This window comes from Myiozetetes cayanensis, unplaced genomic scaffold (assembly GCF_022539395.1).
Source record: "Myiozetetes cayanensis isolate MyiCay16 unplaced genomic scaffold, myiCay2020 scf26, whole genome shotgun sequence".
Lineage (NCBI taxonomy): Eukaryota > Metazoa > Chordata > Aves > Passeriformes > Tyrannidae > Myiozetetes > Myiozetetes cayanensis.
The window spans coordinates 3806449-3824835 of record NW_026087477.1 but is presented as its reverse complement, the minus strand read 5'-3'; the positions used below and the strand labels follow the sequence as shown (position 1 = coordinate 3824835).

The 18387-nt window shown below is 52.9% G+C and overlaps 1 protein-coding gene across 1 annotated transcript in view; it reads left to right on the top strand.

The window, feature by feature from the left end:
• The first annotated feature begins 4257 nt into the window (after positions 1-4257).
• SBNO2 (strawberry notch homolog 2) overlaps positions 4258-18387 on the top strand; it is a 35433-nt gene continuing 21303 nt past the window's right edge. The window contains 3 exon segments of the mRNA XM_050321006.1: positions 4258-4476; positions 5781-5860; positions 10396-10519. Of these exon segments, the coding sequence (XP_050176963.1) occupies positions 4357-4476; positions 5781-5860; positions 10396-10519 (324 nt within the window). The 5' untranslated portion in view covers positions 4258-4356.

Below are 18387 nucleotides of genomic sequence, written 5' to 3'. Positions count from 1 at the left end.
CCTCAACCCTCCTGATCCCCCCTTCCCGGGACCCCCCGCACACAGGTAAGACCCGCCCGCACCCCACGCGGGTCCTTCCCCTCCCCTCCTGGTCTCTCCCTCCACGCACGGGGCCCTCTCGGGGCTGAGGGGCCGGGGGACGGGCCCCGAACGGGGGCCCGTCCGCCCCCGGCCCCTCAGCCCCGAGCGTGGCCCGCTGAGGACCCCCCTTGAACGCGATCCCGCATCCAACCCCCCCTTCCCCCCGTGGTGGGTTTGTAGGACTATTCCTTCTGCGCTTTATCCTGAGCGGGGTCTTGTTTGTTGGGACGTTTGCACCCTCGTTTTTGTGTGTTTTTTTTTTTTTTTTTCCCCTAAAATAATCCTGAAGCCGCAAACCCCGGGAATGAGCGTCACTGAAACAGTGCTGGGAGTGGGGGGGGTGTTTCTCTGCACAGGAGAAAGTTTTCCGTGCTGTGAGAGTCTCGGGAAAGCCTCCCAGGCCCAAATCATGGTGGGGTTTATACTCCCCCTGAAACATTCTTCAGCTTAAAACTCCAAACTCCTTCCGTCTGTTTTAGTAACAGGATGGAGCTCTGCACACGCGTGTAGGTGGGATCCAGGTGAACACCTACCTCCCCTCCCAGAGCAGGTGCACGCTGAGCCTGCCTGGGGGGCTGGTGGGGTTGGAAGGGGGTGGTGTTTCTGTGCCTGTGATCCACGGGGGAAGTTGGCTTTGATGTCCTGGAGTGGTTTTTCCACCGCGAGTGGCTGCGTGTGAAGCAGAACGTCGGGACCTGCTCAGGTTGCAGCGCAGAGCGTTTCTCCCGAGTGTCTCTTAGGATTGAAAGTGGTGAAAGTGTAAAGAATCAGGGACCTGGCAGTGCCATGCCCACACACAGCAGCTCTGACGCTGCAGTGCCAGTGTCCCAGGAGCCTTTTCCATGCCCAGAGCATTCAGGAGATCAGGGTGGCTCCAGCTGCTGGCTTAGGATGCCCTGGAGTGATTCAGTTTTCATCACCCATAACCAGTGTCTTCCAGTCTGACGTTGTCCTTTGCACTGGTGACAGGACCGACTCCTGTCCCTGTCTGCCTGTTTGGTCTAAACTTGCCGAAAGCGTGACAAGGAGAAACACGAAAGAGGAACTTGAAGATGCCTGGGTGCTCGAGATGTAGAATGACTGTTCAGAGCTCTGAAGTGCAGAGTTCCCATTTCTTTGGGCCGTTTCATTCAGGTTGTGTCCTGCACAATTCCCTCCAGCTGCAGCTCTGGGGGGTGCCCGAGTCACTGGCTCAGTGGTGGCTGCAGCGGGGCCTGGGGCTCTCCCTCTGCTCCCTGGGGGTCCTCAGGACGGGAGGAGCTGATCCATGAGCAGGAGGAGGAACTGGATCGTGTTTCTGAGGTGTTCTTGTTGTTCTCAGCGCGTGGTAATTCACGATGGGCAGGTTTAGCTCCGGCTGCTCCGGGCCTGCCTGTGGGTTCCCAGCTGCCTTCCTTTAACAGAGAGCATTTAAAATACACCAACAAAGGCTGGAACACAACAGGAGGAAGTGCTGGTTGCATTTACTGGGTTGTTTTCACTACTCCTGATCACAGATATCCGTGATCTGAGCCCTCACCCCCAGCTCTGTCCATCCTGGTTATTGCAGAGCAGTTCTTTGTGTGTTTCCAGTTGGAATTTCTCTGCTGCAAGGCTTGTCTCAGAAATGTCTAAAAAGCTCAGGCTGTTAAAAGTTGATAATTCACGCTCCATAACCTCTAGGCATGATTAATTCCACAGGAATTCCAGACCGGAGCTGCCCCGTAGTGCCTGGGCTGACAGCACACCTTTAAGGAATATTGAAACTGCTCCAGTGATAGGTTGAAACTGCTCGGGAGCTTCCTCAGGCAGTGCAGGGAGCTGCTTTCACTTTCAGACCCGGGCTGCTCAGCCGGGAAGGAGCAGGTCTGGGGGGATTTTGGGGCCACCCCTCTGATCCGGGGGGATCAGGGCTGTTCCTCAGCACTGCTCGCAGGGAAACGTGACTGGAGTGGCTGGAGTTGGGGACCGTCTGTGGTGCTGCTGGTGCTGCTCTGTGGGCTCTCCTGTCCTCCCCCAGCCCTCTCCAAACACCAGTGCTGGGCCCGGGAGCCTCATCTCCGCTGGTTTGCTTCCTGGTGGAAGCTGCTGCTTTGGTGGAGAGATTTTGGTAAGAGAACTGGTGGAACAACACTTGAGAAGTTTGCTGTAGCGGTTCCCTCGTGTGTGGGGCCTCCGTGTTATCGGTGTTTGTTGTCAGGGCGGCAGGACGGGAGGTGGAAGTGGAAGCGCTTTGGAACTTGCCGATTTTCATGGTTTTCCGTGACGTGGCTGCCTGGAGGATGGTGGGACAGGCACAAACCAAGGGCCAGAGCATTCCAGCTCTCTTGCTAAGCAGTTTTCCTTCCTTTTGCCAATGGTATACGATCTTTTGTACAGGAGCGTTCCCAAGGAACTGGTGCTGTTTTAGGGACGGGCTCTGCTCTGCAGAGTCCACGAGTGAGATCTGGTGGTGCGAGACACGAGCTAATGTAGAGCACGAATGCAGAGATTCTGGTATTGATTTTACCCTTCCCAAGTTCCTTTGGATGTGTAAGTAAAGCTGTATATTTGTTACGGCTCTTACGGGAATCATTGCTGCTAATTTCCTATCAAAAGCTGTTACAAATAGGGAAAAACAAAAAAGAAAAGCAGCAAAGCCCTTGAAGTCTGGTGTAAGGAAGAGTCATAGGGTTTTACAGGCACCAGACCAGTCGGTGACATTGACCCTGGGGTCAGCAAACCTCAGCCCATGCTGGGGAGCAGCTGAGCAGGAGTTAAAGGGAGTCATTAAAAAAGGAAAAGGGACACCTTCCCCTCCAAAAAAAACCCCAAACAATGCCTTTGGGAGCTCTACACAGCACTTGATAGGCGGGACGTGACCCTGGGTCTCTGCTCTTCACCCAGAAGGTCCCCAGAGCGTGGGGGCTTTGCCTGCGATTCCCACCATGGGATCGATGTCCAGGCTTGGGGTCCTGGCTGGTCCCCACACGAGCCCTGCCCCTGGAGCACTGCTGGCACGGCTGCAGCACCACAGAAGGGAAGAAAGAGTCCCTTTAATTTAACTTTCCATTGCAAAGGCAGCAACCATTTCATTCACTGGAAGGTCACTTATTTTTAAAGGGCCTCTGACTCAGAAATGGCTTTTCAAAAATACTCCTTGAGCAAACAGTGTCTCTCCAGTGATCAAAGGTGGCTCTTTTAAATTACAGCTTCGGTCTGTGCTCTGTAGGTGTTGTGTGTGGCTGGATTCTCCATCAGAAGGTGTTGGCCACTTTGATTTCCTTGGCTTCTGGGGAGGGACAGGGTCAGGGGAGGCACAAAGAAGGCAAAGAAAGATCCATCGGAAGTAAAGACATCATAGATGCTTTTCTCTGCTCCTCTGGTTGTATAGGTTGCTTTCACTGTCTCTTTTTTTTTTTTTTTTTTTTTTTGTAAACCCATTAAATCCAATGGGAAATTGGTTTCCTTTGGGATTATGGAGAGTTTAGTGAAAAAAAGTAATCACTGGGAGGTTTAGACTGAGAAGCTGCGGCAGAGGCAGTGTGGGGTTAATCCTACCAGGACAATGATCCTGGGTTGGCAGGTGTGATCCTGAGATCCCACATGGCTGCAAGAGGGACAGTGCCAGGAGCTGATAAATTCTGGGATTTGTAACATAAATACTATTAACCTAAGAAGTGTAACAGTGTGTTTGTTGTCTGGTTTGACTGGTGTGGGAAGTGCTGGTGCACAGCAACATCTGCTGTGGGGTTTGGGAGGCCTCGGTGCTGCGGGGTGGGAGATGAGGGCTCACTCCTGCCTTGGTGTGGTGTCCCTGGGATGGGAGCCTATTTCCAGGAAAACAGGCAGTTTGGGAGAATTGATTGCCTTGAGTTTGCACACAAGTGGAGAGTCTTTTTGTACATTAGACAAGAAGATTCCTCTGGCTGACCTCGGGGTGTGTGCAGCGATCCAGGTGGTCGGGGGGACCTGCCGGGCTCCCGCAGTGTGAAAGGCAGGAGAGGTGTGCCTCAGCTCCTGTCTGGGTGGATTCCAGGTGTGGTGGTAGTGGAGAGCTCTGTTTCCCAGAAAAACCTCTCTTTTCTGAAGAGGCAGGAGCATTTCACAGGCTGGTGGCTGTTTGCCCACCTCTCAGCTATGTTTGGGCTTTCGAGTCTTGTTCTTTCCCCCTCCTCTTCCATAAAACCTAAACGTGCCTTTCTTTTGCAGCCGGGACATGGTGCAGGGTGAAGAGCACAGATAAAGACCCTCCCAGCACTCACTGCAGAGCCCGTCCCGCCGTCCCGAGGGCTCCATGCGGCAGGACCCGGGCTGATGCCCTCAGCTCACCCCGCCATGGAGGGGGGGAACAGCTTCCCGCAGCACCAGCAGCCGGGCGATGCCCTGTGCGGCATCCCCGGCCTCCGCTCCCAGCTCGCCCTGCCGGACATGGAGGTGAGGCCGCGCAGTCCTGAGGACGGGGGTGTCCCCGGGAGGGATCTGGGCAGGTCCTGGGGGTCCTGGGGCACGCTCACAGCAGCGGTTTCCCAGACTTTCCAGGCGGCTGTGCAGGGCCGTGCGGGATCGATCAGAGGGGTTGAGGTGAGGCTGTCTGCTGGCTTTGAAGCGGGGCTGTGATTAAAAACAAGGGCTCTCTGAAAGCAGCTGGGTGCCAGCTCCCTGGGGAAGGACTGAAGAGGGTACCCGGGATTGCAGACCTTGTTCCTCCTCCTGCTCATCTCTCTGAGATGTGTGAACCTGTGCCTGGGTCCAGCTGTGCCTGTTTCCAGAGCAGCAGAGATAAATAAGTTGTGTTTGTCCTGATGCAGCTGCTAAAACCGGACCAGGTCCCTGATGCCCTTGTCCAACAGTGCAAAAAGCAAACCCCTGTCCCAAAATAGCTGACGTGCTCCTGCAGTTTTCTCTTTCTAACTCTAGAGAGTGTCACATGCAGGAACAGCAGAGGTTCCAGCGAGGCCCAAGTGCCTGTTGCTTCAAGCACAAGATTTCAGTGCTTTGGGCACACAGAGGGCAGATGAAAGGCTGCTCTGGAGCTGAGTAAGGAGATACTGTGTTCTCTCCCTGATTTCATTGGCATGAGCTGAGCTAAAAGCTTCCCGTTAATGTTGGAAACTGTTCAGGGAAGGGGGAAGGCAAAGGCTCAGGAGGACGTTTTTGGGTGTGACCTCTGTCAGCCGATTTCAGGTTACTGGGTTAGTGCTGGCTTCCCACAGAGACTGAATCATAGAATCATGGAATCATTGAGGTTGGAAAGACCTCCAAGGTCATCAAGTCCGCCCAGTGTCCGATGCCCCCCTTGTCCCCCAGCCCAGAGCACTGAGTGCCACGGCCAGGCCTTCCTTGGACACCTCCAGGGCTGGGGACTCCAAACCTCCCTGGGCAGCCCCTTCCAAGGCCTGACCACCCTTTCCATGCAGAAATCCCTCCTGATGTCCAACCTGACCCTCCCCTGGCACAGCTTGAGGCCATTTCCTCCTGTCCTGTTGGAGTGTCCTGACTGAGTGGACGGCCTGAAGCAGGGGATTGACCCTGGTGACCTTCTGGGGACAGTGATAGGGAAGTAGGTTCCAAAGCTGGAACTGGAGAGTAGCACTCTGTATCCTACTCACGAGATGAGGAGCCACCTCTGCCTCTGGAAGGCACTGAGGGAGGGAAGCCACGGGCCTGCCTTTGGATCTGCAGCCGCAGGTGACAGTGCCAGGCTCTGCTGCTCTAACTGTTGTGGTTTCTCCTTGCAGAATTCCATGCTGGCTGCCAACTCATGGAGTAGCTGCTACTCTGCCTCTTTCCCAACCTCGTCCTTCCCAAGTGAAAACCAGTGAGTGCTGTTCTCCTTTGTCTAATCCCCTCTGCTCTTGCACATCCCGTGATTCAACTGTTTCTTTACTGTTTTCCTTGTTTACTTTATTTCACGATCTGATGGGGAAATAATTGCATCACTCACCGATCTTGTGGCATTTCATGCACTGTTGCAGCTTGGAAACAACAGCAAACAGCTTTTTGTTTTAAAAAACAAGAGAAAACTTTTGATTTCTGGTAAACCTGGAGGCTGCAGTAAAAGGGGAACAGCCTTGCTTTAGCTTGGATTTGTTACACTAATGGAATTTTAAAAACACCCTGAGAGCATGATCTGGCAGAGGGAACAGTCCCTACCTTTGTGCAGACATGGAGGAAGGTGGTACCTTTGCCAGGTGGCAAGTTTTGGGTGAAGTTAAAATTCTGTGCCACGTCCCTGGAAGTGACTGACACCAACTACCATGTCATGTCTGTGCTGAAAAAAACGTGCTCAGCCCGGAGTTCATCAGGGGTTGTTACTCTGCTCTGGCTCTGACTGATGTTCTTCGGTGACCTCACCCCACGAGGTGTGAGGTGAGGTGTGTGGGCTCCCGTGGGAAGCTGTGACTGACTTTGAGCTGAAGCTGCCCCGTGGGCAGCACAGCTCAGTGCTGGGCAGTGTGGTGGGTTTGGGTACCCTTGGGGGAGTGGCAGTGGCTCTGCTGGGAAGGATGTTAGCCACGGGCTTGCTGGGTCCAGAGCAAAACTGTTTCTAGATTACCTGCTCAAAACAGCATTTTTGGAGGGATTTTTGCATAACAATAAACATTGTTTTCCCTTTTCCCCCTTTCTGATGAAACTCCATCCTGGATCAGAAGGTGGGATATGGCAGATGTTTGGACAATGTAAACTGGCCTTGTGCCACCACTGAGTGACTTGGATGGGGACTGTTGGGGCTGGGAGATGCTGTTTGTGGGGCAGAAGGTTTGGAGGCTGGTCCATGGCTGTTCTTCGGTCTCTGTGAATCCAGGGAGTGGCGTGGATACACAGGATGTGTTCTTTATCTGGGTCAGAGATGGGAGGAACGACAAATGAAAGAAGCAGAACTCGTATCATGAGCATAATAACTGTGCTCCAGGTGCCTGGAATTAAAGCAGGGATTTAGTTTGAAGGGATGTTGGCGTGTTCAGGGAAAAGCAGAGATCCCTCCCTGTGAGGGTGTGAGCTCCGGGCGGGCTGTCAGTGAGGCTCAGCCCCTGTTTGAGGGGGTGAGGTGTGCTGTGTCCCCGGGTGGGTTCTGCTGTCCCCTGAGGCTGTGGCGGGAGCTGCCTGGCAGCGCTGGGGGGACGGACAGGGCAGTTCCCGACAGGAGGGTCCCAAGAAGCTGCCCCACAGGTGCTGAGGGAGCTGAGCTGTGCCAGCTCCTCCCCACAGGAGAACAGGAGAGGAGTTCCCAGATGCGCCCGGGCCCTTTGCTCTGGGCCGGCTGGCGCTGATGGGAAGGGGCCGTGCTTTTTGAGCAGGATTCCTGTAAATTGCACGTCCTGAATCCTCCGGAGAGCCATAACAGAATTTCTGTTTTGCTGCATCGAACCACAAGATTAGATTGTGTTTGTCTATTGTGTTGGGGTTTTCTCCTTGACCATTTGTTCTGGTTTTGCCCCTCGCTCTCTTCCTGTTCGGTGCCGCTCGTGTCGGCGCTGCCGGGAACGTCTCAGCCCGATCCTGCAGGGACATGCCTGTGTCTGACACACACCTGGGCTTGCTTTGCTGGAGTTACCTCTGGAAGTGAGGCTCATTGTAGTAATTGTTTGCTAGGGAGTGATTTAGCCAAAGCTGCACCTTCAGCGCCCTGTTCTTCGTAGCCTGAGAACTGTAAAAATCACCTTTCAGGTGAGAATTTCCATATCTGCCTTTCACATTGAAAAAGTCTGTGCTCTCTGTACTTGAAAACTGCACTGACTCTGTTTCAGGTGGATTTAGGGTTAGGGATCCTGAAAGGGATGGAACCATTGAAAAATGGGATTTTAAGGGCAGTTGTAATTGCAGCCCATGCTGTAACACAGAAAAATGCAGCTGCCATTAGAGGTGGTGCACGTTTCTCTTCAGAACCCTTGCAGAGAAATCTCATTTGCAGGCGGCTGTGTTTGGACAGGGCTTATTCTCATAGCAACACCTTTATCCTGAAGCAGGTTTTTCCTGTTTCTTTTCAGGAGTTTGCTTTCATGGTGGGGAATTTCTTTAGAAGACCCCAAACGTGGCCTCTCTGGTTCAGATTTTCTTAACCTGACTAATGTTAACAGTGTATTAAACCTCCCTAAAAGAACCACTGAGGTTCAGGGCCCCGAAGAGCTGCAGCTCAGTTGATTTGTAAGGGAATTATCCCAACAGAGCTGGGCTTCCCTTGCAGCTGGAGGCTCCACACCTTCCCGGCCGGGGGGGATCTGGGACAGCCCAGTTGTGCTGTCGGATGAGGTATCACATAGCTGCAAAAAGGTGTTTCTCAAACCTCCAGCAAAGCTTTCTCCCCAGTTGCTATAAAACACATGTCCTCTTTTCTCACCATTTTCGTGCCCTTTTCCACCTCTGAGTGGAGTCTTGCTGGAACAGCAAAGCAGGCTCTGAAACTGGATTGGTGTCTGATGGGGAAGGAGGGTGCTGGGCTGGTGCTGAGTCAGCCTATGGTCTCTCAGCTCTCCCTCTGAAGGAAGCTGCTTCCATAGAGCAGTTTGCCAGGAAGAAAGCCCTGGACAGGCTGAGCAGGTGTGGACAGGGCAGCACAGCTTTAATTTGCGACTTGGGGGAATGGAAAGGCTGGGTCCAAAGGTATGAAGGGACTTGGTGGCTCTGAGGAGAACCTCAGAGCAGTGCCTGGAGCTGCTGTGGGCTCTCACTGCAGGCTGCAGGAACAAAGTGCATCTCACATGGGCACATTGGAAAACCAACATTAAGGGAAGGAAAATACCACCCAGGGCCGGTGATTGCACAGCAGGGCAGGCCACGGAGGCTGGGACGCTCTCGGGCTCCCCTCTGTTACCTTGACTGACCCTTGTCCAGGCCATGAAGTGCCAGGGAAACAGGAGGGGGTGTTCACTTTTCCGGTAAAAATAGTTTTCCCATTCCCTGGTTAGTTCCTTGAGGCTGGCCAAGCTCTGTCCTCGTGCGAGAGACGGCGAGACCGCAGCGGCTGCGACTTGAAAGCTGTTTAAACCAGCCTCTTCCTGTGTGGAAATACATCCATTCCCAGAACTTATGCCCAGATTTTAATTTGCTTGGATGGATTAGAGGAGCTGAGAGCCGGGGCTGGACTGTGGGAGCTGGGATGTGCAGGTGTGTTCACATGGGCTCTCTGCAGCAGGTAAAGCTGTGGCAGCACGGAAAAGAAACAAAAAAGGAAGAGTAGGGAGCTGTTGGTTTTTCAGGATATTATCTTAAATGACAGAAAATGAGCAGGAAAAATGTATTTAGCAGAGGAGATAACTGTGTTTGCACATAAATCCACATGTAAATGTTCAGCGGGTGAGTTAATGAGCTGCTGGCTACACATGGCACCTTAATTGCTTAATAGTCCTTTGGCAACTCCTCATTCCCAGCTCCTGGGCAGGAGTTCTGTTTCAGCTCTGTTTCTCCCTCCCCCAGTGCCTCCTGTGGCCGGGGGTTCTGTGCCTCTGGCGTTGGGGAGAACATGCAGCTCCCCACAGGAGGAGAGCAGGCGGTGGGGTGAGGGTTCCGTGGCTCCAGCACGGAGGGTGCTGGGTGCTGATTGCCCAAGGAGTGCAGGAACTTAAGGGAACTTAAGGTGGTGTGGAGCCGAGGCCAGGAGGGAGGGAATCGGCTGCTCTGGTGCAGTTTTGGCCTGTGGCTGCCCAGAGGAAGCTGGTGCTGGGCACAGGGGCAGGAGGAAGCTGGCATGGCCCTGCCCAGCAGGAGCAGGCAAGACCTTTGCTTTGTTCCCCTGTTAGTTCAGCAGAGATCTTTTCTTGGAACTCACATCAGTCACATCCCCAGTTCCTCTCTCGGGGTAGCAGTTCTGTCTGGGGGGTTCCCTGTCCCAAGCCCTTCCATTCTGATCTGCCTTTGGGGTCTGTCCAGGGGGTCTTTCCCTGTCAGAGCTCATTTGTGGGACTGGTTTTTTGGGGTTTATGGCCCAAACTGGCATTCAGGTGTGATGTTTCCCTGCACCTTGATGTGTGTCCCTTCGTGGTGTGCCATCACACCCATCACCCTCAGCCCTGGGGCATCCCAGGGGCTTCATCCTGCTTTGTTGTCAGGACTGAAATATTAATTAGTCCTGCAGACCATTTTTGTCTATTAAATCCTTCCTGGTTTACACAAATTACCAAGAATTATGTTTTTAGTACAGCTTTCTTACTTTCTTACTGCTGAGTTTGAGAAGTGGGATAAAACTGGAAGAAGTTTTATTCTGCCTAGAATTCTTTTCTTCATAATATCCACAATGATATCCACCTCCTGTGTGTGACATCCCAGAGCTGCAGCCTCACCACTGCTGAAGGCTGAAGTGGCCTGTGAAGTGCTGGGGACTGACAGGGAGTAACTGCTTCTCCCATTTCCTTACAGGCAATATTTTAACCTCCCTCAGGATTTTTATACGGATTCCATCAGCAGACCACATTTCTTGGATACAAACTATGCAACTGTGGACCCCGCTGACTTCTTACCAAAAAATGGGGATTTTCCTCAGGTAAGTGCAGAGTTCATGAAGCCTTTTGGGGCAGAAGGGGCCTCTGGGGTGCTGGGGGTTATTTTTCAGTGTTGCCTCCCTGAGGGGAAAGGATGTGATGGGCAATAAATTTGTCCAGCCCCAGACAAGGGCTGCGTGCAGTTGGGATCAGTCCTGTGACACCGGGAGTTTGGAAGCTGTCCGTGCCTTGGTAGGGACTTCTCTGTGGTGAAACTGCTTCTGTCTTTCCAAGGGATGTTTGCCATAAGCACTGGCAGTGCTGGGGGGTCCTGGCTGCAGGAGGGTCCTGCAGGGAGAGTTGAACACGTTGGAGACTCTTCAGTCATTTCCCTCCCAAAAGGCTCTTTGCTCGTGTGTGCTGCACGTGCTTCCTCACTGCTTACAAGTGGTGGATTCCTGAACAGTGAATATTTTGGGATTACATCAACTCAGTGCCCAGCATTCCAGAGTGGAGCCAGGTCAGTTTTGCAGAGCTGAAGTGTGGGAGGAGTGAACACTGACCCCGGGCCATTCGGCTCCTCTGGGACCCAGATGCTCCCTCCCCTCGGGGATCTCTCTGGGCCGGAAGGAGCTCTTTGCGTGGAGGTTTTTGAATGTTGTACTGGCTTTTGGCAACATGTTGTGGTAAGATTAGTCAGTTAATACTGGAAGTAGTTGATCTGACAGAGCTGATCTGCAATAAGGAAGGGACTGACTGTATCCTGTCTAGGAATTAATATGGACATTGGTGTCTGCCTGGGTGTGTGTTAATTCCCCCTCGGAGTGCTTTTGGTTTCTCAGCATGGCTAAAGAGAGGCTTTAACCCTCTTTGGGGCTTCGATTTCTGCAGGTTTGGATGTGCAGCTGCTGGGGATTTGTGCCTTCTGAGGTGGCCACTGCTGTGGTCCCCCCTCTCCAGCTCCTCATGCCTTACATCAGGGACCTGCCTGGCACAGCAGGTCTAGGCAGCCACCAGGAGTGCTGATCGGGGTCTTCTGACTGGATTAAACCAGATAAATAATTGAATCGTAGTAGCATTGATCTCTGCCTCCTGCAGAATTAATTGTGGGAGGAACGAGGCAGAAAGGTGATCTCACCAACTTGTGAGACCATTTACTGGCCTGCAATGGGAAGGGGAGAGAGGTCCCCACCATAGGTCTCACCTCCAGGTCTGGTGGAGTTTGGCTGATGGGCTTAACGGGAAAAGGGCTTACTTATTTCTTTAACTTATGTATTTTCTAGTATCTCAGTGGTCAGTCAGCTTCCTTCCCTGCTGCATCACAGGAATTGATCTCAGCCAGCTCGGGAGAGCAGAGTTTTGGAGATTCTTTGTGGAAAGGAGGTGTTTTGCGCTGGCTGGGTGGGAAAAGAGCAGGAGGTCCTGAGACAAACCAGGTGTGAATGACCTCAAATGATTTCCAGAGCAAGAAATAATTCTTGTGCCAGTAATTCTTGTGCCACTCATCCTTTGGGAGAGGAAGCCGTGGATGGGAGTGAGGTGGCTTTAGGCAATTGGCTTTTGCTTGGACTCTTTCTGCAGGGGGACTGCACCTATTGCAGATGTCCCAGATGCCAACACTGTTAAATATGAACATTCCACCTGGAAAGCTGAAACATGCCATCCAGGAAGCGTGGGAGCAGCTGGGTGGCTCCATCTTTCCAGGTGGCTGTACAGGAAAGTACCTGACTTTTCCAAACTTGCCGTGGTAGGAGTGGCAAGTGCTGTGGAATGGTGTGCTGGTCCAGCCAGCCTTGCTGACCTGGGGGTGCTGAGAGTGGCAGTTGCCACGTTTTCTGATGGCTCTGGGAATTTCTCTTCAGTTGGATCAGGCACCTCAGTGTACAGGGAAAGGCCAGAACAGCCTGATGTGAACTTGAACTTGTTTCCTCCCCAGTATTTTGGGTTCTGGCTTGCTCCTGGGTGATTCATCCTTGCCGATCTATTGGCATTTTTTATATAAACAAGTGGCTTGAGTGGAGGTTCAGAAAATAGTTCTGGGAGGCCGTGCTGGGGTCTGACAGCGTTTCTGGTCTTGGGAACTGTTGTCTTCAGCCAGAGTCTCATCCCAACCATGTGGTGCCATCTTCTCATGGAAAAGTCTACTGACTGCCCTCAGAAATCACAGTCCTGAGAGAAGCAGGGTTTGGGTTCCGTTGCTTCCCTCCCTTCCTGCTGAGTATCCCTCCAGTCTCAGGTGCTGCTGACGTGGGATCCAGCGCTCGTGGGCAGTCATTTTGCCAAGGCACTTTTACCATGTCAGTGCAGATTTTTCTTTAACTTCACTGTTCTGGGTAGTTTAGAATTCCTGAAAGCACAGACTCTGCAGTTCCTCTGAGCCCCCTGTTATCTCTGATGGCCCTGCCTGTTGCTGATAGTCTGTGTTCCCTTTGCTTAATTTCGTGTGACTTGTGGCTCCAGAACAGGACTTTGCTGAACACACAGAAACCTCCTCTGCTGACTTTGTCTGCCCTGAGGTACACTGAGAAATAACCCCGGAAGGGGGAGTGGGAGAGGGAGCAGCTCCAGGGCAGGAGGCGCTGGGGACACAGTGGGGGTGTGAGGGGCTCTGCAGAACCTCCTGTGGCAGGAACTCTGGTCTGCTTAAAATGTGAGCTGTGCTTGGGCTGGAGGAAGGAGGTCAGGCCAGATGGATTTTTTTTCCTGTGGGGCAGGAGGAATTGGCTGCTCCTGGGCAGAGTCACCTGCAGTAACGCTGTAAAGGTGCAGTTACAGCCCTGTTTGTGCTGGATGGGGGCTCCTGACCGTGCATGTTAATCATAAACCAGCTCTCTCCTCACCACCAGCCCCTTGCAATCTCCTGTTAATCTTCCTTGTTAAAACAGGAGGAGAAATGACCCCGCTCTTAAAAAAAGTATTAATTTTTAGAAGTGCTTCGGTACACAGAGCTGTGGTGATTTAGGAGAAATCAATATAACAGTTATTAAATTATATGGAAGACTTGGTTGTGGCTGAAACGAAGAGTTTCCTGGAATAAGAAACATCCTGGAACTTCTGTCGCTGTCCTGGAGTTATGTCTGCAGGGAACACAGACATTAAAATGCATTTGCAGGCACTCACCTGGCTCGGAGGCCTTGGAAGAACAAGTGGCCTTACGTGCTCATGTCTGTCTTTGCACTGCGGGCCTGGGGTTTGGGCTGGTGTAGTAGCACTTCATAAACCCTCTGGGTGAGGTGCCTGACACTCCCTGCAGGCCTGGGGTAAGGAAAGTGAGGGCTGTGGTTGTAACCTGCTCACAGTGCACCAACTGAGTGCTCGGGGTGCTCCGATGGAGGCACCCTGAGCTGATCCCCAGGAACGGGAGACCAGCTGATGTTATTCCAAAACAATGTCTCCTTTTGGTTGGATGAGCTGTGCCTTGAGAGTAAGTCTTTCCCTTCTGTGTGTAGGGGGAGCTCTTGGGGCTGTCTCAGGTGGAGATACCTGTGGTTAAGGGAGAGGAATTTGGCTTTTGAGGTATAATCTGTTGGCAGTCGTGCTTGGCTGTGGGTTGCAGGAGCCAGCTGAGCCCTGGGGAGGGGGTAAAAGAGCCTGGAGGGCTCAGACATCCCCCCCATTCCAGTCCTGATAGTTTTCATCTGTGTTGCTGCCTCCAAGCAGCAATGTCCACTCTGGGCATGAGGGGATGGAGATCTGCCTTCTGAGGTTCTTGGCAGGGGCTGTGCCTGCCTCCTCCCTTCCCAAAGCCAACAAAAGCGGGAAAAGCCGTTCTGAAATGCTCAGTGCTCTTAAAAGTGATGGCAGTAGGATCCAACAGCAGACCACGGGGACATGGCTTAAAATAGATGCTTTAATTGAAAGCAGAGTTGGTCTGAGTCAGGGGGTGCCGAAGGTTCCCCAGCACAGCAACTCCCTGGGCTGTGCAGCGGGTTTGGCTGGAAGGGGGGAAGTCAGATGGGAGCGCTGGAGTGTAATCCTGCTTCCTTGCCCCTGTCTGTGAGCACACGTGCCCCTGGCTGGGCCATGGGGAGCGGGGCTGTGGGGAGCAGAGCTGCTGTGGGGAGCAGAGCTGCTGTGGGGAGCAGGGCTGTGGGGAGCGGGGCTGTGGGGCCTCTCCCGGGTGGTGGTTCCGCCGTGGTTTGTCTCGCCCGCGGTGATCACACCGCTGTGGTCCCGCAGAATCAATGAGCAGCCCTGCTTGTCTGTGCCACTGCAGGGCTCTTGTCTGCCCCGTTTGTTCACTAACAGAAAAAAGGAAGAGGAAATAACCCACCTGCTTTTCCAAAGGTTAGCAGGAATAGCAGGAGGTGGTGGTTCAGTCAAGGTCACGCAGCAAGTCACCATCGAGTCGCTAATTAAGACATTGCAGAAATGAATTTGGCCTCTTCACTCCACATGTATTGCTGAAAGCACCTGCCCTGGTGTTTTTCTTTCCCATTTGCTTATGGAAAAGCCCTCCTGGACGAGGTGTGTTGCAGGATGGAAGGTGGATCCTCACTGTTGATGTAACAGTCCCTGTGGAACCACAGTGCTGCAGAGGGTTCTGCCCTTGGAAAGGAGCCCCGCTGCAGGTTTCTGTCCTGGAGGTAGTTTTCCAGCTCTGGGACCCAGCATGTTTTCCTTGGAGGGACCAGTCCTTCCTCCTCATCCGATGGCAGAAAGCAGATTTCCCTCACTCTGGTCTGTCTCCCTGGAGGGTTGGAGAGCACCCCATTTTCTGCTCGCCTCTCTCGTGGGCCTCCAGGGCTTTGGCTGGCTTCTGTCACTCCAAAGCTCTGTTTTTAGGGAAGTGCCTCATAATGTGGGATTTTCCAGCTGTTCCCGGCACGAGGCCCCAGGAGCACTTCCCTCAGCAGTGACAGCGAGAGCTGCATTCCCTTGGAGCTGTGCCGTGGGTGTGTGGAAGGAGCAGGGACGCAGAGACTCAGAGCAGTGAGTGCTGCCCTGGCCGTCCCCAGCGCTGGGTCTGTGTGCTGCTGGGTGTGCTGGGTGAACTGGGACTGACCCCTCGGGCAGAGCCCGGCCCTGGGGCCACTGCTGACCATGCCAGGGCAGAGCAAACAGGAGCCTCTCGCACCCGGTGCAAACACAACAGTTCTCAGGGATTTCCCGCCAGGCAGGGGGTTCTCTGGCTGATTCCCTTCCCCTCCAGCCTCGGGTGGTGTGGAAGCAGACCTTCCTTAACCTTACCTCCCTTTCAGGTGTCCCTTTCTGTGCCTTCTTCTCTTCCCCACCAGAATTTGTGCTTATTTCTGTTACCAGAACTGTTAAAAGGGACAGCCTTGGAAAGAGAAGGCAACATCCCTGGGAAGTGATCTAGGGAGGAAAGGGAAGAGAATGGCCACTCCTTTGGATTTCTAATGGCACAATTTGGGGTGGGGCAGGCACTGAAGACAAAGAGAGCACATGGCTCTTGTGGGGGACAGCAGGGAGGGAACACTCGTGAGCTTTGTCACTTTGATCTCTTCATCCGAGCCCCGAAATCGGGAGGGCGGGTGGGCAGGACCCCAGCCCAGGGCAGGGGCTGCAGGGGGGGCACAGGCTGGGGTTGGTGGCCGGGGAGGGAGCCTGGAGCCCTCTGGCTCCGCGGAGCCCGGCGCTGTTTACTGAGCTCTGTGGTTGGATTACACCACGTACAGTAATTCTCCTCGCACTGCCAGTAATTTCACTGACTTACCAAGCAGGCATCATTTCCTGAAAGTCAGCCCTGGACTTAGAGGAAGTAAGAGCCCTCTCGTCGTGACTAAACACTCTATGCAAATCTGCGGGCGCAGGACAGCGGCTCTGCCGGGCCCTTTGCCTCCATTTTCCCTCCTGGCTGCTGAATGTTGGTTTTTAAAGCCCCCGATGAGCCCCGGCCGTGAATGGACCTTTCCTCACTTTACACTGAGCACCCTCCCCGTGCTGCTGCCGCCGACAGCCCCCCGAATGCTGCTCTAAAATGTCCCAAATGCACTTCTGGCTAAAGTTCCCGTCTCTCTACAAGGTAATGCCTGATTTTTCCTGTTTTTTTTTTCCTCCTCCTCGGAATCCCTGGTGCGTTTGGCTGCGAGGGCAGCCGGCCCCAGCTGCTCCCTGGGAGTTGTGCAGTGGCAGCAGAGTTTGGGAATGATGCCTCTCCATGTTGGGCACCGGGAATAGATTTATTGTCCCGAAGATGTGATTTATATTTTGCTGGTACCTGCCTTACTGGACGTTGTTCTGTCAGTCAGGACTCGGTCACTGAGCGTGGAATTTGGAGGGAAGGAGCTGTGTGGGAATTGATCCGTGTGTTTGTGTGGGTGTGAGGGCTTTGAGGGGTTTTATTTCCGAAGCAGATGCTGGGTGCAGGGAGCGAGGGGAGCACCGGCCGGCCGGAGCTGAACCCTCCCCACTGCCAGTTTGTTGCCCTGAATTTAGGAAAACTTTGGGGTTTGCAGCTAAAGGGTTTTTTATAGTGATCATCTGCAGCTGCTGCTTCTGTCGCTCCTGGAACATAATTTGCTTAATCTGTGATTTTTGAGGTGCCAAATCTCTCCTTGCTGACAGCGTGGCTGTGGTTGTGGGTGTGTATTTGCGTATATAGATGTGTTTTTTGGTTTTTAATAAAACCCCCCCTCTCACCTGGGTGCTGTGCAGTGCAGTCATCCAGAGCTGCTCTGCAGACACTGTTTCCTCAGAGTCTGGATTGTTAGAAAATAAAACATTTCTATTGATGGCCACAAATATTTTTAGAATGCTTGTTCCTTCTGTATTTAGACTTCACCTGCTCGTTTTTTTATTTATATCATTTATTTATATCATTATTTTTAACACTTTGTTTTGACCAAAGGAGCTGAGCTGTTCCCAGGGGCTTGGAGAAAGGTCGAGTGTTTGGGCTGGTTTACCCTGGTCTTTTCCTGATCTTTTCTAGGGAGTTGTTGGGTTTGATAATCTCAGTTTTGGGGTAATGACAGGAATACCATGTGCCACAGCAGCATCAGTTCATCCTCTGCTCCGAGACCCACCTGCAGCCCTGACCCCAGCTCTGGGTCCTCGGCCTGGACCTGCTGGGCCCAGTCCAGAGGAGGCCACAGAGATGCTGAATTCCAGGAGTGAGATTTATGGAGAACCGTGGTGGAAAAACATTTGAAATAAAAATCCTGCCTGGCAGGACAAATTCCATCTGTTGCAGAAATGCAACTTCTACTGAAACAGGAGTGCTGTTACTGTAAAACCTCACGTTTCCAGTGAGAAATCCTTAAAATTCTGATTAATCAGTCTGAAACAGGGACAAAATAACTTGTTTCAAACCCAAGACCTGAGGATCCTGACCATGAGCTCTTGGTTGGGGTGATGATCCTTCTTTTTGCCTGAGGACACCAAGGCAGCTGCTCCAGTTTGGGGCAGATAAACCAGTGGAGTGATTAGTCCAGGCATGGTTTGTACTGGTTGTGGTTATTTGTGGCCTTTTGTTAAGCAATTACTCCAGGTTTAATAGAAGCAGGGCCAATTAATGCTGTGGTGGTGGAAGTTCTTTGGGTGGGGATCCTGGCAGGTGATTAACTTTAGTGCTCTTTAGATAATGCAATTAGTTAAGACAAACGGGAGACTCTAGAAGTTGGTGACTAATGCTTTGTGATGCCAGAGGATGGGATCACTGCATCACTTCAGGACTGGTATTGTCCTCCCTCTGCCTTGGAGGCTGCTTTCCTCCCCCCAGCTCAGCCCAGTGCCCTGAGCAATGGGGCTGGAAGGGGCTGGGTTTGGGAAGGTGGTGGGGGACACTTGCTGGGGTGTCTCAGGTGGTGCCACAGGGCTTTCCCAGATCCTGCTGCTGTTCCAGCTCAGCCCTTGCCTGTCCTTGGGACCCTGACATGCAGTGGCCGCTCTGGGCTGCCCCACAGCCTCCTGCTGCCATGATGGTATGTGCAGATGTTTCCTCCTGACCCAGCCTCTGTCAGTGCCACTG